Source organism: Thyridium curvatum (genome assembly GCF_004353045.1).
Source record: "Thyridium curvatum strain D216 chromosome Unknown NODE_72_length_212992_cov_80.570197, whole genome shotgun sequence".
Lineage (NCBI taxonomy): Eukaryota > Fungi > Ascomycota > Sordariomycetes > Thyridiales > Thyridiaceae > Thyridium > Thyridium curvatum.
The window spans coordinates 41,773-62,340 of NW_022156827.1; the positions used below are offsets into that span (position 1 = coordinate 41,773).

At 52.3% G+C, this 20,568-nt stretch overlaps 7 protein-coding genes across 7 annotated transcripts; 2 read left to right on the forward strand and 5 right to left on the reverse strand.

The window, feature by feature from the left end:
* Positions 1-2,876: 2,876 nt before the first annotated feature.
* Positions 2,877-4,768, reverse strand: E0L32_009660 (uncharacterized protein; the record flags this gene model as incomplete). The annotated part of the gene is made up of 4 exons (XM_031144649.1): positions 2,877-2,926; positions 2,964-4,040; positions 4,103-4,289; positions 4,361-4,768. The coding sequence occupies 4 exons, from the start codon at positions 4,766-4,768 to the stop codon at positions 2,877-2,879; spliced, it is 1,722 nt and encodes a 573-aa protein (XP_030990553.1).
* Positions 4,769-5,777: 1,009 nt separating this feature from the next.
* E0L32_009661 (uncharacterized protein) lies at positions 5,778-7,745 on the reverse strand (the record flags this gene model as incomplete). Its single annotated transcript, XM_031144650.1, has 1 exon — positions 5,778-7,745. The coding sequence occupies one exon, from the start codon at positions 7,743-7,745 to the stop codon at positions 5,778-5,780; it is 1,968 nt and encodes a 655-aa protein (XP_030990554.1).
* Positions 7,746-8,292: 547 nt separating this feature from the next.
* Positions 8,293-8,690, reverse strand: E0L32_009662 (uncharacterized protein; the record flags this gene model as incomplete). Its single annotated transcript, XM_031144651.1, has 2 exons — positions 8,293-8,562; positions 8,622-8,690. The coding sequence occupies 2 exons, from the start codon at positions 8,688-8,690 to the stop codon at positions 8,293-8,295; spliced, it is 339 nt and encodes a 112-aa protein (XP_030990555.1).
* Positions 8,691-9,096: 406 nt separating this feature from the next.
* Positions 9,097-11,450, forward strand: E0L32_009663 (uncharacterized protein; the record flags this gene model as incomplete). The annotated part of the gene is made up of 3 exons (XM_031144652.1): positions 9,097-9,143; positions 9,202-9,237; positions 9,317-11,450. 3 exons carry the CDS (start codon positions 9,097-9,099, stop codon positions 11,448-11,450), a joined length of 2,217 nt encoding a protein of 738 aa, XP_030990556.1.
* A 1,748-nt stretch (positions 11,451-13,198) lies between these two features.
* On the forward strand, positions 13,199-13,830 carry E0L32_009664 (uncharacterized protein; the record flags this gene model as incomplete). The annotated part of the gene is made up of 2 exons (XM_031144653.1): positions 13,199-13,608; positions 13,671-13,830. 2 exons carry the CDS (start codon positions 13,199-13,201, stop codon positions 13,828-13,830), a joined length of 570 nt encoding a protein of 189 aa, XP_030990557.1.
* Positions 13,831-13,861: 31 nt separating this feature from the next.
* Positions 13,862-15,931, reverse strand: E0L32_009665 (uncharacterized protein; the record flags this gene model as incomplete). The annotated part of the gene is made up of 3 exons (XM_031144654.1): positions 13,862-14,077; positions 14,153-15,087; positions 15,145-15,931. The coding sequence occupies 3 exons, from the start codon at positions 15,929-15,931 to the stop codon at positions 13,862-13,864; spliced, it is 1,938 nt and encodes a 645-aa protein (XP_030990558.1).
* A 353-nt stretch (positions 15,932-16,284) lies between these two features.
* E0L32_009666 (uncharacterized protein) lies at positions 16,285-17,994 on the reverse strand (the record flags this gene model as incomplete). The annotated part of the gene is made up of 1 exon (XM_031144655.1): positions 16,285-17,994. The coding sequence occupies one exon, from the start codon at positions 17,992-17,994 to the stop codon at positions 16,285-16,287; it is 1,710 nt and encodes a 569-aa protein (XP_030990559.1).
* Positions 17,995-20,568: the final 2,574 nt, after the last annotated feature.

The following is a 20,568-nucleotide window of genomic DNA, read 5'->3' on the forward strand; positions in this document are numbered from 1 at the left end:
GCAAATACGAGGTAGTCTATTAATGCAGTTCTCTGCCACCTGCCCCCCAGGATGCGAAGCCGATATACAAGTATGAGCACACTGATATTAAAACCATGATTTTGAACAAATAGAAACAAATGACTAATTAGATCCCTACTACCCAACGGAGAAGAAAAGGAAGAGAGAGAGAGAGAGAGAGTCCATGGGGGCTACGACAACTGCGCACCTCGAATGGTTAGATCCCTTGCGGACCACAGATGTTATCAAGAATTAGCGTCATGCGCACGCAAGCCTCCGACTCTGTTTGGGGGAGTGCTGCAAAACCAGGCGGTGGGCGATGCAGCTGACGAGCACTGGCTGAGCCTGACTGCAAGAATCGGTTGAGGCTGTATTTGGGGTCGTAAGGTAACCGGTCTATGTGGTTGGTGTCGTTGTTGCAGCTTGTTTCTAGCAGCAGCTCAGGGACCTCATCTGGTTGGAGCTGCTTGGTTGCTTCAACACTGGACAGTAGTCGGGTAAGCGCTGATCATTTAAAGCTTAATTGACAACTCAAGCGAATAAGAAACCGGCCGTAATTCCACCACGGTCTAGGTATATCAGAGAGGGAGGCAACAAGAGGGAAGACAAAGCCTCATAAACAAACTCATCAGCCAGACCGAAGCATATGATGATCCGGGCCAACCCAGAACATTCCATTAGCCTTTTAGCCTTGCAAGTCGAGCTGAGGTAACGGGAAATGCAACTACATGGACGAAAGGACGCTTGGAAAAGAAGACGGATTGTAACAAAGTTTGGCAAAAGCTCAGCTTAATTCATACATCACTTCAAAGTCCACAGTCCTTCCCATCATTACAGACGAATGCTCCAAGGTGTCGTTCTGTAACGCGAGCACCGGATAACCACAGGGCTCTTGGATGACGCAATGCGAGGGGTTGATGTGGGGGATCGGGGTATCCTTTCCAGGGGCTTGGCAGGGGCCAAGGGACCCTCGTAGCGGCTCCACGGCGAGCCGCCCCGCTGGAACGTGGCTTGTGGCATGCGCTAGGGGGACGATAGATGCTGTGGCAGGCAATTGGAGCTCTGGCTCACACTTTATGGACAGTGGCGGGACCGGAATGTTGGTAACAGCTGGACAGCTTTGCGCCATATTGTAGGAGTGCGTAGAGGCCAGGTCTACGGTTGGACCTTGAAGATATTCGAAGGGTGTCTTCTGTCCTCTAAACGTAGGTTCGTCGTAGGTGTTAAAGCTTGTTGAGTGTGTGGAAACCAGCATCCTTCCACTAAGGTATCTTCCTGGTGTGGATGGAGGATATTGGACTTTTATATTCGTATTTCTTTAACCTCTTCTCATCGGCCATCCTATGGCTCGCTACGCAGCTGGCTAGAAGAACCCCCACGACCAAACAGTCGGTAGGAATCCGTACATTTGATGTGTTGCCCCGGTGGCTTTTCAGCATCTCTCCGAAGTTCGGCCAAAGTCTGGTAACGATAGGTCAATACTCAATGGTGTTCCTAGTTTGTAATCACTAAAACAGCTGACCGAGTCCGCAGGGAGCACATTCTTTGTGTCTCCCGAACTCCTCGCCGCTTGGCACACCAAGTGAACCTCGACTCGAGAAACTCGGGACGGCACAACTGCCACGTCTTCGTCGTAACCCGCCAGCACTAGAGGGAAAACATGCCAGAATGACGTCCTGGGCATGGTCGAAACGATTGTGTCGGTAAGGCGTCCAATGCCACGCATGTTTTACCTGGCACTAAGACTGATGTTAGATGGATACAATAGGATAGGTTCCAGCTGCCGTCCTAGCCATCGTGGGACAAGTAAAGGATGTCTGTCAGCACGACATTGATGAGAACTGCCTTGTGCCGTTCCTTGGCTCAGCTTAAGCCATGACGTCGAAAACGAACGATGCCGAACCTGCCAAACCAGATGGGGATGGGGAAGCTGAAATCGCCACCGGAATCCTGGGACTAGCTTGCTGGCAGGCTCCTGGTGCGGCTGCACGAGAATCCTCCCCGGGCCATGCAGGCAGCAGGGACCGGGACATGGGATGTCTGCTCTCGAAGAGCACGGCGCTTACTCGGACGGCAGTTCTGTGAACCCGAAATCTCCCATATGGCAGGTCATGGGATTCTTAAAGATCGGCAGGATCTGCACTGCAGTCGTCCGCATGAGGACCCTGACCTCTGGGTTGTCAATTGGGACGGATTGGTTCGCGTCGAGAAACAAATTTCTGTGCCTCACGCGCCCAAGTATCTCCCCTGTGCCCATGCCCCAACATTCTGAGCTCCATTTCACTTCTTCTCATCATAACGGAAAAACAATCGCATGGTTGATGACGGACTGCAAGGCTGCCTCCTAACTTTCAAAGATATCAAGGTACGTACTTCATGCAGGGTAAAACAAATGATGTCAGCGGCTGGGCTTTTGACAGGACCCTGCAGCTCCACAGCCACACACATGGCGCGGCAACTGTCGCACAGCTTCTACACCTGCTATTCAGTTGAGACATCAGAGAAATATTTGCGAGTAAACTTGCCATTGACATCTAGTTGGTGAATTAAACCACCTCGGTGTCGATCTCGGTAGACACAGACGGTGGCTCACATCCAACAATGCGAGGCTGTGCAGACGAGGACAGTCGAACTCCTGGGAGGCTACTCCGCTTGCCTTTCCTCACCTCTCCATTGTTAGCATTACTCAGTCGCCGTTTTTAACATGCATGTATTTGCCGAAAAAAAGAGATTATCCTACAACTTGAATTAGATCATGTCAAAATATCGACCTGATCTACCAGATCATATGTGTCCATATCCCGGCGTCCACAAATAGAACAAAATGTGTTTAGAGTTCTCTTAAACATTGTTATCTTCCTTGCTGCCTTGCCTTTTCACTCAGAGTCACCTTGACGAGCATTCCGTCTTTCGGCCTCGAAGTCACCTGCATGGTCTAGCATTGTAACCCAGTCAGTACATACTCGCTAGAAAAAAAGCGAAAGGACAACTTGCCTGGTAAAGCTTCTCTTTGACCTCGTATTGTCCCAAATCGTTCTGAATAGGCTTTCCATCTTTGTCGTGAGCGAGCTCGCCCAGTCCGACCTTGATAAAGTCGAATCTCCGCACAATGCAGGCCAGAATCACGCGGGCCTCGATGTTGGCCAACTCTTGCCCAATGCAGTTACGCGGTCCTCGCTCAAACGGTCGCCAGGCACTAGCTGGCGTCTTCTTGTCGTCCTGGTCCTTTGCCCCGGCCTTCTCGTTCGCCTCATCTGCAAGCCCGCTGTTGGTCGCCTCCGAGGTGTCGGTATCGCCGAGCCAGCGCTCCGGGAAGAACTCATTGGCAGTTTCGCCGAATACCTTGCCGTCACGGTGGACTATGTATTGACAGATATATAGCACCATGCCATCGAGGCAATACTGCCGGCCAGTCTGGGGATCCGTGACGATAAAGTTGGTGCCTGGCTTGGAATATCGCGCAGTAGCTGCGGGTGGGTGAAGGCGCAGCGTCTCTTTGATGACGGCCGATGTGTAGGTCATTTTGCCAACAAGGTCCTCGCCATTAGATCTGAGCTTTTGCCGCACGACCTCCGGGTCAGTTTCGGTGCCGAAGAGCTCGTCAAGCTCGCTACGGATCGCCCGCAGCGCCCGTGGCGTCCGTGAGAGTTCGTAGAACGCCCACTGCAGCAGAATGCTCGTTGTGTCGTGGCCGGCGAAGAGGAAGGTCTTCAGTTGATCGCAAGTCGCCTCCACGATTGCATCGTCAACCTTGTCCAGACCCTGGAGGCTCAGGGACAGTACACTGCGAGACTTTTTCTTGGTCTGACCGACCTCATGTCTCTCTGCGTTGTACTTTTCCCAGACTAATGCCCTGAGTTTCTCCTGGAGCTGGCGGGAGAACTTGCTCCGCCTGGAGGCCAGGAATGGGTTGTAGAACTTGAACCCGCGGTTGGTGTCATTATCGTAAGTCTTCATGAGATTGCGATATAGTGTCAGCGTCTCATCCTGGTCCTTTTCGTCAAGTTGGGCCCCGAAATCCACGTCCATGACGACAGCACCTATACGAGATTTAGTAAAGAGCTCAAGCAAGACCTGGCTGGGTAGAAAACCCTTGACTGACCGATGATATCGAAGGTGAGCCCAGTCAGGTAGTATTCCAGGGAAAATTCCTCGCCGGTCTTGGCAAGACGTTCAAGATGATCAATGAAAAATTTTGTCTTATCGACGATGAGCGGGAGCAGGGTCAGGAGGTGCTGGGGTGCGAACCCGGGGTTGAATCTCCTCCGAAGTGCCTTCCAGTGCTCTCCCTGGTGATGGATATCAGCATACACAACTCAATTTCAGTTTGACGAGTGTAGTAATCCGGTCGCATGTTTACCTCGTTGATCAAAATGGACTGGTAGCCAATTAGGGCAAGCAGGTTTGAGAAGGTAGGCGACTTGGGTACACTCCAGTGAAATGTCTTGGAGACCTTGGAGACCTGCTCAGCCACATCGTGATCGCAAATGATGGCCATAGAGTACTGCATCGGCCATGTATCAATGGTGAACAAAGATGGGTTTCCCAACTTCTCCCGCATCTTGGTAAATGCAAGATCGACGTGTCCTTGCGGAGGGCCTTGCTGGAGATACTCATGGATATTTTTGAGATCTCCCCATAGCAGCGACACGGGCCGCAGCTGCGGGAAGCCAGCAAGCTGCTTGTACCTATGATAGCGGAGTCGCGTGTAGAGGTATGCCAGCACCAGCGTGGTCACCGCAAGGATGAAGGGACCAAGCTGGGCCATGGCGGGCGAGATGCAAGACGAATCGACTGAGCAGTAAATGCAAAAAAACACGGTTTCGACGGCCCTAGAAGGCTGAATATTGGCAGATGCTCAATCTTTGGCATCAAGACATGAAGCAATCAGGGAGTAAGTAGTAGAAATACTTCGCAGCGCATTGGTTACCTAAATAGTTAGGTCTAATCATCATCCATGACAGGCGTGTGCGGCCCATACTACCACACTAGGCTAGGTGGTTCGGGAGGGCCAAACTTCGTCCAGTAAGGACCATGCGGCGCCTAGATGGTGCTAGTCTTTACTTGTACATCCGTGTCTCGGCTGGGAAGGACCGCACAGGCCAGTACGTGAACCCGCGTACTTCGTACCCGGAACGGAGCCTTCAAACCGGCCGTCTCGATCCCCATCGCAACTCGACGCTACGACGTTGGATGTTGTGGTGCCTACCAACAACGGCCAGTCATCGGGAAGCCTTCACAAATAATACACCTCCAAGCCGGCTACGTTTCAACCCGGATCGCATATTTCCTAAGACAATGTAATAGGTCCACTTTATTTATACATTGCCAGAGAATACATTTCACAAACAAACAACATTCTTCTCCACACCACACGACACATTTTCAGTTCGCCTTGACTCTACCGGCCCTTTTCCATTCCAAACTTCCAATCGCTGGTACAATTCTAGGTCAAAGACAGCGGCCATGGACAGACTGCCCACGAGGCGGAGATGCAACAGTGGAGTTTGCAGAATCAACCTTAAAACTCTAAATGGTCCATGCTTGCAGGATCTGCATCCTTCGCGTGATGGACTCGATTACTCTCCTGCTCGACCAGGATACTGAGCCACAAATGTCAAATAACCATTCACCAGAGAGTCTTAACTTCTCCCCCTGGTCATATCTAGTGCTGAATCCCAGAAAAGCGCTCTAGTAGTATTTATCATCTATGCTACCCCTTCCAGCAACAAATTCTCCAATACCACCGTTCCAATTGTCGCATCCTCAGCCTCGAGTCACGATTCCGGGCCCCAGTGATCCTCAAGATCATCGTACATGTCCAACTCGTAACACCATCTGCCACACCCATCAGCGGGACCAACAATGTCCTCCATGCTGTCCAACCACATGTGGACTTTGGGTAGCTCACGCGCTGAGGCCCGCCGCGAAACCTCGTCTCTTGATATGATACCAAGCTCTGTGAGGATCCGGAGGGGTTCGGCCCGATCGGCTATGAGTGCGTCTTCAACGATTACCTGCACATAGTGGCGGGTGAGGCTGCATGTTGTTGTCTTGAAGTAGCTAGCCAGGCGCCTGAAAGATTCATACCGAGTACCGAAATAGATCTCGAGTGCCATACGCGCAGCGTACGCGTGCGGTAGGTTGCGCTGAGTTGAGTGCTTTAGGATGTATTCTTCCACGTCTTGAGACCAGAAGGGGTCCTTCATCATCAGCCGGAGAGGCTCCCTGGGTCCATCGAGGCGAGCTCCATAGGCGAGGAGCAATCGGATCTTGTCCTTGCGGTCATTGATGCATGTGTTGGACCGGGTTGCCAGGTACGTAAGCGGCGTGGCCACTGTTTCCCCAGCTTCACTGTCCCTGTAAATCCACGAGTTGGGATCTGCGCCATCAATTAGCACTCTCTCAACGCTTCTGACTGTGCTGTGCAGTGCGACCCATAGCGAGCAGGACAATGGCGACTTGAAGTTCGACCGATGCTCGCGGGCAAGCCTGATCTTTGCGGGACTTGCGGTCATAAATGCCACCGCAATGGCCTCTCTGGCTTCTCGCCATTCATCCTGCAATCTTCCTGGAGGCAGGTGGGACGGGCTTGAAAGCCCGGACAGTTCAAGATCTGTATCCTGAGTACAATCGGACTCGCTGCAGGTCTCGCAGCAGGACTCGCAGCAGTGGTAGGATTTAGAGCGCCCGAAAAGATGTTTCAGATGTTCTTCCATCCTGCGCCAAGCGTACTCATCAGCCTCTTGTAACCATCTGTCTCCTCCCGCTTTCCACATGCTGAGGGCCTCGCTATACCGACATTCGTCCAAGGCTTTTTCAAAAGGCATAGGCATAACCTCATATTGATCCGGATGATAAGATCTGTGAAGCGGGTCGGTCCCCGCGGCTAATAGCATCGCGATGACCGTAGGGTGATAGGCACGACAGCCGGCATAGCATAGCGTGTTGTTGCCATAATGGTCCGCATGGTGGGGATCGCAGTCTTCTCGCATGAAAAGTAGTTTCACGATGTCAGCGTAGCCATGCGACGCAGCAACGGCGAGGGCCGAGATGTACTCCTCTTCGTCGGTTGTTTCGGCTGATCTTGGGGGCCAGGTCATGTCCGCGGTAACCCCATGTGCTAACAGAAGCTGAACTGTTCGTGTCTGCCCATGACATATTGCCATGTGGAGGGGCGTCCAATTGGGGGATGGATTCAGACCGCGGTCCCAGGAAGCCAACGTCCAAAGCGTACAGTCACAGCCGCAAGATACCCTGTCAGGTGTTGGTGCAAATTTTGGTGAAAACCCATATCTCCAAATCCCTAGTTGGAGATCAGCTCCATGTGAAACCAGCCACTTGATCACATCGTTGTGTCCAGATGCTGCAGCAACATGGGACAATGTGCAGACGATGTCTATTCCCCATTCCGGGTCATCAAGCCTCAAGAAGTCTGTATGCCGATCAAGGTATCGGGATTCGACAATCCAATGCTGTTGGGTGATCTCCTTGTTCATCTTGAATAAGCGGTCCAGTACTTTGGTCTGGCTGTTTGCTGCTGCCCATACTGCTAGATCAGTGTTGTACTCCTTGACATTGCGTGTGTAGAACTCTTCGCCGTACACGCTGTCGAAAAGCCGATTGACACGCCTGAGGGCCGCGATGTCCCGCCACTCACAGCCGGCACCAATCATGGAAAGAATCTCTACTGGAAGAGTCCTGAGGCTGGGGAGAGGAGGAGGAGGCAGGTGAAACGATGCCATTGCTGCGAGATGTTGTTCGAATGCTAGGTGGCGGAATAGTGAGGTGTCGTGGGACGTTTCTGAGAGGAGCAGGAAATCGGAAAGATCAGGGGCGATTCTCAGTATATATACTTTTAGATTCGACAAATTTCATCCCATCCATGTCTCTGCCTGAACTACAGTGACTCATGAGGTTGATGGCCTGGGTGAATTGTTCGCGAATCACTGCTTTGTTGTCATGATACCTAGGTAGTGAGCTCCAGTCTTCATAATATATTGGTGCCATAGCGCAAACAAAGCCCCCTATAGAACGGTCCGGTCACAGTTGGTTGTCACAAAGAAAAGTTCCCTGTCACCTGGCAAGTGCTAGCACTGGCATGAACCAGGACTTGATTCAGGATACTACTATCTCTGTTGCCTGATTTGACTCTTTCGTAAGCTGTACACATACACAAGACCGCAAAATAGACAATGATCACTGTCTACCCGTCTTGTTGGGGCACATTTCCTCATTCTTAGATTGTGGCTGACCAGGGAATATGTATACTTCCAAACACTCTTTCCTGTCTCATTCTTCTTTAGGCCGAATTGGCTTGACGAATTTGGCTTTGACATCCTTGATATAGTTGTCGGCCAAAAGCTTCCGGATAATGGGTTGGGAATTATGGTCCTGAAAAGCTTTTCTCCCTGTATACCTTTCAAAGAAATGAAACATGTTGGGGTCATCTTCGTCTCTGGCAAGGCAGTAATAGATGATGCCAGCTTCATCCTTGGCAAGCCTGGTTGTCTCGGCGTAAACCGCCTCAAGCGCATCAGCATGTTGTGGGTCGGCCCAAACCTGGGGATGAGGTTAATTAGAACCTGAAACGACCTCAGCCATTTGATAGGAGTACCTACGATGCCGAATACGCAGAACTCATCCTCGGGAATGGGTGGAAGTTCCGGGAGATACACGCCTTCGGCCATTTTGCAGAGACACTATACTTGTAGTGCTCGAATGAATGACCCTCTGTTCGATCTGATCGTGTAGACTGTATATCCTCGTGTCTTCACAAGTCGTAACGGGGTACGGGAGATAAATCTAGACGCAGCTAGCTTACCTGACTTTGATTTCTCGTGAAAAGCCATCGGACCTCCGGTTGGTACCGGAATAGGTATGTGGCATGGTGTGTGGCTCCATATCTGTAGGTATTGATGACTGATCCACCTCAAAACTTAGGTATTGTCTGGCAACCCCACCGCTTAGATAAGATAAGATAAGATAGTAGTTATGCGCCTGAAAAAAAAAGTCGGTGGAAATATTGGGCGGCGGATCTTCATCAATTTGTTTGTCAAGCAACCTACACGTTCCGTATCCTCGTACATACACACGATGGGTAAAAGGAAGGTGGCAGCTCTCGAGAAGATTGATGCAGACTTGTACGTGTACCTACAGCGGGCTTCAAAATATCTGGAATTGTTTACTGACCTCAATCAGCGCGAGTTTGCAGTACAAGATCCGCCGGGATCCAAAGTATGTCTCCCACCATGATTGCACACAAGTGCTCCCCCAACATTATCCTTCCTTCGCGCTAACCGACTGTGGCTTTCAGGTCTTACGAGGATGAGTTTCAAAAGCAGTACGAGCAATATGTCTCGCAGCGAGAGATTTTCTTGCTGTCGCCCGCCACGGCATCGCCCGAGCAGAGCCAGTCCTTCCGCGACCTAATCGATCTTCTTGCACACATTGCCGACTGCTACCCCGATGCCATGCACGATTTTCCGGGAGATCTGAAGGCAATAATAACGGAACACCATGCTCTAATCGATCCGGAGCTGCGAGACAAGCTTGTGGGGAGCTTGGTCCTGTTGCGCCGCAAAGAGGTTATCGACTCGACTATGCTCCTCACTACCCTCTTCCCTATCCTCGTCTCTACACCGAGCAAGTCTCTACGTGCACTTCTTTTCTCCAAGATCCTGAGCGACATGCGGAATTCCAACAGCAAGTCCACCAATCACCGCCTCAATCGCACGATTCAGACCGTCTTATACAACCTTGTTACCTCTGACCGGACGTCGCCCAAGGCTATCTGGGCTGTGAAATTGACGCGCGAACTTTGGAAGCGGCAAATCTGGACCGATGCAAGACCCGTGGATATCATGAAGGAGGCTTGTCTTGCAGATAATGAGAAGGTGGTCGTGGGCGGAGTCCGCTTCTTTCTTGGAGGCGACAAGGAGCGAGAAGAGCAGCAAGATGATAGCAGTGACGAAGAGGCAGTCGACCTGAAAAAGGTTCAACATCAACAAATCATCAACAAGAAGACCAAGAAGAAAGCAAAGGCTTACGATCGAGCCTTGGACAAGGTGAAGAGAGCGGAAAGGAAGAAGAATCAGCCGCATCCTCTCAACTTCTCAGCGTTGCACCTCCTGCATGACCCGCAGGGCTTCGCCGAAACACTCTTCTCAAAGCATCTCCAGAACTCCAAGTCCAAGATGGCTCTTGAGAATAAGCTTCTGGTGCTGCAGCTGGTCACACGACTCGTTGGATTGCACAAACTTACAGTCATCTCGCTATACTCGTGGTTCACCAAGCACTTGACCCCTCGCCAACAGTCGGTCACTTCATTCTTGGCATCTCTTGCGCAGGGAACGCATAACATGGTACCTCCGGATGCCATCGAACCCCTTGTTCTCAAGATTGCGAACGAGTTCGTCTCAGAAGCATCGGCGTCCGAAGTGGCTTCCGCCGGCCTCAATGCGATCCGCGAGATATGTGTTCGTCAACCGCTGGCGATGAACGAGACGCTGCTGCAAGATCTGGTTCAATACCGGAAGAGTAAAGATAAGGGCGTCATGATGGCAGCAAAAGGTCTTCTCTCACTCTACCGGGAGGTCGGTGCAGAGCTCCTGAGGAGAAAGGACAGAGGAAGAGACGCAACCATGGGGTTGAAGAGCGGCGATATGAAGCAGCGAAAGTTTGGCGAGGAAGATGAAGGCGGCATCGAAGGCATCGAACTCTTGGCCAAATGGAAGGAGGAGGAAAAGAAGCGGAAGCGGGTCGAGCAAGGTTTGGAGGGACCTGCTGAGAAAGACGAAGAGGACGAGGATGGCTACAACTCTGAGGATTGGGAAGTCGAGTCTATCGACAGTAGCGATTCGGGCGGCTGGATCAACGTCAGTGACTCCGAGGACGATGAACCCATCGCCAAGCGCCAGAAGAAGGACGAGGATGATGAAGTACCGGAGTTGGTGGAAGGGGATAAGGAGAACGATGAGCTGGAGGCGTTGAGACTTGCCAAATTGGCACAAACTTCCATCTTGACACCTGCGGATTTGGCTAAACTCCAAGAGCTACGGATGCAGGCCAACATCGACAAGGCTCTCGGTAACAAGAGCAAGCGGGCCAAGGAGCTCCAGGCTCGTCATGCTGACGACGCTCTCACTGCGGAGCAGATCGAGCTTCCGGCCAAACTGCGCAAGACGACCAAGGAGGAGCGTATCGCGCTGGCGAAGGAGGGCAAGCCGGATCGTGAGGAGCACAAGTCGACGCAAGCTATCAAGCGGTCGAAGAAGGAGGCGGAGGGCAAGTCGACGACTAACAAGGAGAAAGCACGCAAGAAGAACATGCTTATGACGATGAGCAAGGCGAAGCACAAGCAGAAGCGGAGTTTGGTACAGACAAAGAAGGTCCTGCAGGGTCACATCGAAAGAAGCAAACGTGGCGGCAGAAGGCGTAACGGTGGTTGAGCTGATCTGCCAGCTCGACTTGGTTTCTCTACATTTCCTGAGCGCATACATAGATAAGGCTTCTCATGACACCGATCGGCTGCATATCATCGGTCGACTATCCCGCGTTCCACTATCCCGATACTTACATGCTGCTGATCAAGTCGGTCAATAGGATCTGCTGAACTGGGCAACTCAGCTAGACATCCTCCCAACCTGAGGGCATAAGCACCCCAAGTTTAGCTTGAAGCTTCATGCGTTGCCCACCGTCTCTTGTTTTTGCTGACAATCGCACACCTATGGGAGGACTTCTGATTCTCGTGAACAACTTGCCCGAGGTCAAAGAGTGCCCAACTCGAGCGGTTAGACACGATAAAATGTCAGCCGCCGTGGCTGTTACAGCGCCCAAGTTCAAATGACCTCCTGTCAATAGCGACGACGTGGACGGTGCCATGGATGATTTTGGCCGCATCTTCCACGCCCTCAAAGTGTCGGTGAACAGCCAGCAGCTTCCACCGCTGGACCCGTCGCAAGCCAGGGCCGGTATTGGCCCGCGCCTCAAGGAGGGCGAGAATGAGGTGCGGGCGGTGATCGCAACAACGCTGATCAACACACGGCGTCCGATCTGGAGCCAGCTCAGGTCGTCGGCAACGGCTCTCAATTAGGTCCCAACTGCGCAAGACTACGGCCTGATGGGACCGATTGCTGTAGCTCCGTACAAGGAGACATTGATCTAGGGTGTTCTCGGAGTGGTCAACTCGTACAAGAGAGATCATATTGGAACACGCAGCTGACGCAATGCATGCTGTGGTCTCGGTGCTAATGCAAAGTGGCACAAGTCGGTTCCGCGCCTTCCCTTCAGCATACTTCGCCTGCTTTGTCGAGCGCAACTCACTGGAGCAGTTAGTCTCTCAATGTTCTGAGTTTCACCAGCGCACCTTCGTGCCTGCCCCTTTTGGCCTTGGAGGGCCACTTGGCTGCTGGTATAGACCCCCCTCTTCCCATCCCTTCTTTTCTCGCAAACTGGCTCTTTTTGTCTCTGCTCCCAGCGTCACAGGGAAATCCCGAATGGTTATGGAATAAGAGACTGGAATGAAACCCGAATCGAATCATCCCCCCGAGGTCCATGTGTCAAATCAAGAGGACAGGAGAACAGCTAAGCTTTCCCTTGCCTTGTCTTCTGCTGCAGTCCTCGTGCAGTAGTGCGGTCGCAACGGGTCAGAGAGAGGATAGAGCATGCAGCACGAAGAAGAGACAACCCAATGCGTCTTCATTCTTCATTGCTCTTCCATGCATGTCATGTCTGTGACGTAAAACCCCCCCCAATCCCCCCATGCCATGTCTTTCCGTCTCCACGGGGGATAGAAGGTTTCTCGAAGGACTGGCTTTGAAACTTTGAAATTAGGGCTGCTGTCGCGTGGGCAGCTGAATGATCGGCGAGCAAATCAATGGGTTTAGCGGCGGCACATGGAAGGGTAACGTGCTAGACTTGGGGGCTTGATTGGCTCACCCGCCCCCTCCAGCTACCCCTAGCCGGCATGCCCATGCCCTGTTGGGGGCACGTTACATACGCTGAGCCTTCTGTTCCTCCGGGTGACAGTGGACCCCTGGACCACCCCAGGTAACTAGATAAAAAGGCTGTGCCAAGCCCGTTTGTGCAACCTTCCTTACACTACCAAGAGTCTGAGAAGCTGAAAACCATATCCTAACATTTCTCGTGTGAGATCCATTGGAAAGCCTGCTCTTTGTCTACATACTCTGCCTACAATATGAAGGGTGCTCTCAGCTTTTTCCTGTTTTCGTTGGCGGCTTCGTCCCCGACCGTCTACTTCATCCGTCACGGCGAGAAGCCTGACGATGGTAACGGCCTCAGTGCCCAGGGCGAGCAGCGCGCCCAGTGCTTGAGATCTGTTTTCGGCCCCGGCTCACAGTACAACATCGGCCACATCATGGCCCAGACACCAAAGTCCAGTGCGTATTACCTCTTCCCCCAGCTAGGTGCCCCCAAGACTGAGCACATACGTGATGCAGATGGAAAGCGACAGCGACCGCTGGACACTGTTCAGCCCGTCGCAGCGGACCTTGGCCTTACTGTGGATATCTCCTGCGACAGAGATGACCCCAAGTGTGTCAAGAAAGTGGTCAAGAAATACAAAGGGGAGGGCAATATTCTCATCTGGTGAGTGCCGACTCTTTCTCTCCCCTCCCCAAAAATGAGTTTGGGCTAACGCCAACTGTCAGCTGGGAGCACAACATGCTCACCGACCTTGCTGAGGAGTTGGGAGCCGAGAATGCCGGGCAGTATCCCGATGACAGGTTTGACTTGATTTGGACTCTGCCGCCAAAATACACAGAGATTACATCGATCACCTCGGAGCACTGCCAGGGTTTGGATAACTGAATGTGGCCTGGGTGACAGTGGCCATGGAGTATCACGATGATGTGGCTGCAGCGACGCGTGCATGACGCTTTCTGGCATCCTGAGCCACACTGCCGCCATCATCAAACTGAGTGTTTGAGACGTTCACTGGCTCAGGCACAGCTTTATTTCGATCAGCCCCAAACACGGCTTCCTCATGGTCTCGGCTCAGCACGTGTGCCCGGACGAAGAAGTTGCAAAACGTAGCAACACCGGCGAAGGCCACGTACTGTTGAAGAACTGTGAGCGTTCAAATAAACAGTAATAGACTTGGAATAGACCCAGCAGACGACAAGAAACTCACCATGATCCATGCTGTCCTCAGCCCATTGAAATATGTTTGCCGGACAAGGCTTTGATGGTCGCGAGGCAACATGCCAATGAGGTCGACATTGGCAGCTGCTCCGCTGCCGCTGAACTTGCTTGCTTCCTCTGAGCCAATCTTGGCCGTCAGGTTCGGATTCTCTGCATTCATTCGGTTCTGGAAGACAACCCCGCCGACCACAATGGAGATGGCTATAGATAGAGACCGGACGAAATTCATCGTCGCAATGACTGCAGCGTTGTCCAGAGCCGTCAGGGCGGCCTGGGCCGCGACTAGGGGTGCCTCGAGGTTCATGCCAACACCGCCACCTAGAAGTAGCTGGAAGACGAAAAGCTTCGCAGGACTCTCTCCATACTCGAGGTCAATAAATAGCCCGACACCAAGAGTGGTGAGGAGCTGGCCAAAGTACAGCACAGGCAGATACTTGCCCGTCTTCTGTATGTAAACGCCAGAGAACGCCGCCAGCAAAGAACATGAGACAATAAGCGGGAGGAGGTAGAGACCGGAAGTGAGAGCGCTCACTCCCAGCACCGCCTGCGTGTACAGCGGCAGGTAGTAGGCCGCACCGAAGAATACGTACGAGTTGCAGAAGCTGATGCCAAAAGCGGCAAAGGACGAGGCGCTCCTGAAAAGCCGAAGAGGGATGATTGGGTTGGAAGCCCACCTCCACTCGTTGAAGAAGAAGATCCCAATGACAATTGGGCCGAAGACGAGGAGACAGACTACGGTTGGCGAGGACCATGGATGGCTGACTCCGCCGAACTCGAGGCCGAAGAGCGCCATAAGCGTACCACCAATGACCAGTGAGCCTCCCGTCCAGTCGACGGCCTTGAGCCCGGCCTTGACCGGCGTATGAGGGTTGGGGATATCCAGATAGAATAAATCCATAAAGAACACAACTGCACCAACAGGAACTGTGCCAGAAAAGTGTTAGAGAATGATCGTGCAGTAAAGAACGTGCTAGAGCTCACGGTTGATCCAGAAACACCACCGCCAGCTGATCAACGTGGTGAAGACCCCACCGAGTAAGGGCCCGATGGCACTGATGACAGCCCAGACCACAGAGGTGATAGCAAAATATGCACCGCGATCTCGCAAGGAGAACATGTCGCTGATGATAATGTTCACCATCGAGCCCATGCCAGCGGCCCCGAGGCCTTGGATGGCGCGGCCGGCAATGAACGACTCCAAGTCTTTGACGACAGCACAGACCAGGCTGCCCACGAGGAAGGCGGCCAGGGCGACGAGCTTGATGATCTTGCGGCCCCAGATATCGGACAGGGAGCCCCAGACGGGCGTGGTGGCCGTCTGGGCGAGCACGAACGAGCCGCCGATCCAGGTGTAGCCCGAGACGGAGCCGAAGGAAGCGACAATGGCGGGCATGGCCGTCGTCACGATGGTCAGGTCGAGCGCTGATAGCACCACTGACAGGCACAGGATCGTCATCGATATGGCGATGTTGGTGCGCGACCGTTTCTTGGGAGGCACTTCCACATCTGGCTCAGCCGGCTCTCTGCGCGAGGGGTCGCTCGCGGGGGGGTCATGACCCTCGCGGCCGTGTGATATGGCCCTCTTCGACCCGCCTCGGTCGTCTGCATCTCCTCCTACTACGTCTTCGTGAGAGGTACTGGTGCCGCTGGGTGCATTTCTGCGGGCGGCACTAGTATCGGCGGCGACCGTTGACAACGGGATGCTAGTGCCCGGATCTCCTTCACCCAATATGCCGACGGCTGGGACAGGTTCGATGGAATGGGACATGATAATAGATCAGAGATGCACGAAAATTGAGTATTATTTGGTCTGGTATATCAACATATTGATGGTCGGAAGCATCATGCTAAGCTCGCATCAGCCAAAGTCTGGTGTCAAGCAGCACTGGTGCTGACGGAACGGACTTTACAGGCAGGCGCCGGATCTCCGCCCCGAATTTCTTGGCATGAGTCCCGCTGAACTTGACGTGCACTCAGGGTAGCTGGGCCAACGTAACTTCATTCTTGGTTGTTCAAGTGATGAAGAAAGTCTTGTACGGTCAAGCCAAATAGTACACTTTGGACTCCAAGCATTACGAGTGAGACATCTTCTAAAACTCGATGCAGAGCTTCTATTGACCGCTAGCAAATGTCCATTTCCTTATGTTTTGCCTCAGCAAGGGATTCACACGAAGAAGCCTTGCGCTCCGAGCAAATTGTTGACTCTCGCCATATAGATACTGGAGGTATCTTGTTCGGTGCCGCAGATCTAAGCCTTGTCGTCTTGGGTTTGAGCATGATATCTGCACTCCCCGTGCTTTTCTTCTCCCGCACAAACGTCCGGAGCCTCCAAGTCTCGCCATCGGCAAGCATGGACTGCCCAGGCGCCAAGACGTCGAAATGATCTGCACGCATCGCCAATGCCACCAGCTCGCCCACGTCGGCCCAGCCACGCGTCCTGTAGGTCCTTTTGCGGACAAAGTGCTCCATCCAGTGCGCCAGTATCACGACGACGTGGAAGATGAGCAGAGCAAATGCCATGGAGACGGAGAAGCCTTGCAGGCCATATGCGGATTTCCTCTGGAAGTAGGACGACGACACACCCGTCACGCGTAGGAACTCTTCCATGCCCAGATGAACAGTGACGGGCACTTCCTCAGTAGAAGCTCGATGTTGCATGCAGGAAGTCTTTTGACCGCCAGAAAGCGCCAAGGGATCGAGATCACATCGGAATGTATCCCAAGAATACTGTAAGCGTGCCAGAGCATCTGTGAGATATAGGGACATTCCAATGGCCAGGCACCTCGAAGAACTATCCACACTCTTTGAGCAGATCTTATAAAACTCGTCGAAAGCTGTCGTAGTCCGGTTCCTCTGTAGGTCTGACGTCGGGGTGAACACCGGATTCCTCAACAGCCGAGTCCAATCGGTGGACATCTGGAGAACTTCATTTTTGTCAAGGAAGAGCCCTTCCGGCGACGCTCCTGGCTGGACAGGTACCATTGTCGAAGGAGGGTCACCGGAAGAAACAAAGCTCGAAACGTCGGAGTCGACCCATCTCGCAATGGCTATGCAAAGCCTCTGCGAGTTTCCTGTCCTGTGTAGCACGGATGCCGAAACTGGTCCAAGGGCCGAGGAAGTCAAGTCAATGAAATGTAAATCCTCACCATCCTGGTGGGCCTGTGTCAGCCTTTCCACGTCTGCAGTCAAGTCCAACGCTGCTTTGTACGGTCCAGCTCCGAACTGCACCACTTTGCGGCCCGCGTCCTCCCGCACCGGGGCACATTGGACAGCAACTGCCGGCTGCCGCCATGGCCTGCCAGAGGTTGTCAAGACCGTCTGGGTTCCGTGATCTCCATCAGGCGCCTCGGTCATGCGGTAGGAAGTGGACACCGCTTGCGTCTTCATGCGCACTTGGACATGTGGCTTGATACCTCTTCCCTGTTCCCGGAGCTCCTTGACGACAAAGTCGGAGGCTGTAGTTGCGTAGGCCACAGCGCTCTCGCCGTGCTGGCCCTGTCCGAGCTTCCAGCCCACCGAGACATCTCTGACATGATGCGGTGCTGTGACGGTGATGTTTGTGGCAAATCCTCGATCCGAGTCAATATTCAACAGCTCTTGGAAGCTGTCCAGAATATCTGGCAATCCTCCAAAGGGGCACAAAGCTATCAAAGCTGCAGTAATATTCTCTGTACGAGATGCAGCTGCATTGCAAAAGTCGAGGCTTGCCGACGCGTCGACAAGCTTAGGATATAGAGCCTCGAAAGTGGCGTTGATGAAAAGAGGATGAGAACGAAGTTCCGAAGGTATCACATTGTCCTTGATCGGCCACCAATCAACTTTGGGCAGCATGATGGTGCTCGCACTTGGGCCGGCGAGGATGGCCACAACGATGGAGGAGACGACATATACCAGTGTTGTATGGTCTCCTTGGCTCCCTTTGCACGATCCTGTGGCCGCAGCCCAGAATTGTCGACTAAACGGATAGAGCGGCGTGTTCAACTGAAAGGGCGACGCTAGAAATCCCAGAGGAACCCCATGCGAACTCTGTAACGTGGATCGAATGCGGTGAAACAAAATCGATGAAAGAGACCCGATCACCGAGAATTCATACAGCTTGGCACCCACAAGCAACAGGGTGACTTGGTCAGGCGTAGGACTCCACGCAAAGCCTTTACAATAGACGCCAAGCAGCCCAAGTGTAGTCACAATACAGGGGACCTGGACGAGAAATACTGTATACCACGGGAAATCAGAGTATGCCCTTGTTGGCGTCGGCTCTGTCGACTCTAGAGCATCACTGAGAACCTCTTTGATGGAGATTGTTGCCAGCGGGTCGGGTTTGTGAGGAGTGTTGACTGCAGCCTGGCCACAGGAACAAAAACTTGACGAGCGTTTAAGAGTTCCAGGCGTACCGGTCCCCATTCCGATGGTTCATATTGCTGGTGTCTCTGGCTCTATCCCTCCAGATATAGAATGGGGTACAAAAGTCCTGGAAACTATACGGAGCCATAACCTTATACATTGAAGTCTGACATCTAGCCTGAGAATAAATCTATGAGAGATGGGAGGAGTGGTGTCTGATTCGGAAGGACTGTCTACTGCGGCCTTCTCCAGTACTTCTGGCTAAATTGCAAACATTTTTTCCCGGAGCGAGTCGGCACCTTCCCTGGAGGTAGTGCATGTAATATATAGGTTCGCACGCAGCCGAAAACCAATCAGGACGAGACGTTAGATTGCGAGCGGTCGCTCGAAAACAAGAAGGGTATTGCAGCTCCGAAACCATGTTGAGGCTTGCGGCAGATGTTGATATATAGAACTATGACTACTCGATATCGTTCAAACAACAGAGAGATAACCAAATTTATGGACGCAACAGGCTTAATGAGAATGATAGAGACATGGGGTTAAAATCCTCCAATTGTTTCCGGCGCTATCGACACCTCTTCATTTCCGATAGTAGATGACAAAACAAGGGTAGAACAGCAGCAAGGATGAAAGTCACACAAGACCACAAATATGAAGAATTGACGAAGATTCCAAAGGTTGGATGAAATACACTGGGGAAGGAAGTAACCCCTGAGAGCGTGCGAGTTGGGTTACTTGCCGTGTTTCTTCGCACGATGGCGTTTCATGTTATCCTTCCTGGTAAAGAGATCGCCACACTCAGGACAATAGTCTTCTTCCGAGGGAATTTCTTTCTTGTTGGCATAGTCCTTGTGTGAAGTCCAATAGTGTCGGTTAAGATCACGCTTTGTTGCCTTCTTCGTTGGACACTCCGGGTAATAGTGACACTTGTGTGGCTTTTTATGCGTGTCTTCATGTTTCCTGCTCAATGGTTTGTTTAGGTACCGGTACAGAAATGGCTAGAGACCTAGCTTGAGCCAGATTGACTTACTTGAGCTCTGAGGGGGTACCGAACGCTTTTCCGCACTCGGGATCAGAGCAGAAGTGTTTCGGAGAAGTATCCGCGAGAACCGTGTTGCTGGTGCTGTATTCGTACGGCTGATACGCCGCTGGATGAGATGTTGGAAAAGGTCCGGTATATTGCTGCTGAGTTGTCGGATTAAATTCTTGACTTGAGCTGTGAGTGCCTACTCCAAACAGCTGGTCGTTTCCGACCTGCTGTCCATAGTTCGCCGCCTATGGTAGCGAACCTTGGCTAGACATGCTCGTATTCTGGTAGTATGTTGTGTTGGCGGTCTGTTGCTGGCCTCCATCCTGGTAGTCGTACTCCTCAAACTGGTAACCAGAGGTGGTGGTGGGTGGGTATTGGTCTTGCGAAGAGTACTCCCTGGACCCCATTCTTGGATGTTCTTCTGATTGATGATCTTTGGGTATTATACTTGTGACAACGAAGTCAATCATTTAATTGATGATGAAGGGGTTGTAAACAAGCTGTTGTATGTATTGAGGCAGCTTGATCCATCTTTGCACCTAATAGAGGGGGAACTGGTCCTTCATATAGTCTTCAGTCAGACATCCACATCAAGCGCACATCTGCCTCTGGGTTTGGAGCCGCAATGAAGACATAATGGACAATGAGTCACATATCTAAGGGTGAATTGTCGGTGAGTCTGTGGCTTGGATGAGGTTGTGATGAGGCTGGCCAATACGGATGCGGCCGTTGTTCGCCCGTGACAAGAGTCCGGCATCGCTAATGCGGGAGGCCCGATGCAGCGGCAAGGCAGCATGGTGCGCAGCCCCGGTGCTCCGGCAGTCAGCACCGGCCGACAATTAGTAATGCTGAATCGCTTTAGCCATGGGCGATGATGTTGATGTGTTTGATGCACTTGGGAGGCCGTCTCGAATGTTTTGAGTCGATGCCACCTATGCCATGCTTTGCCATGCTCATGCTAAGCCCTGTCATTCAGACACAGAGAGTACATACACACTTTTACAAGCATAAAGGACTAATGCCTAATA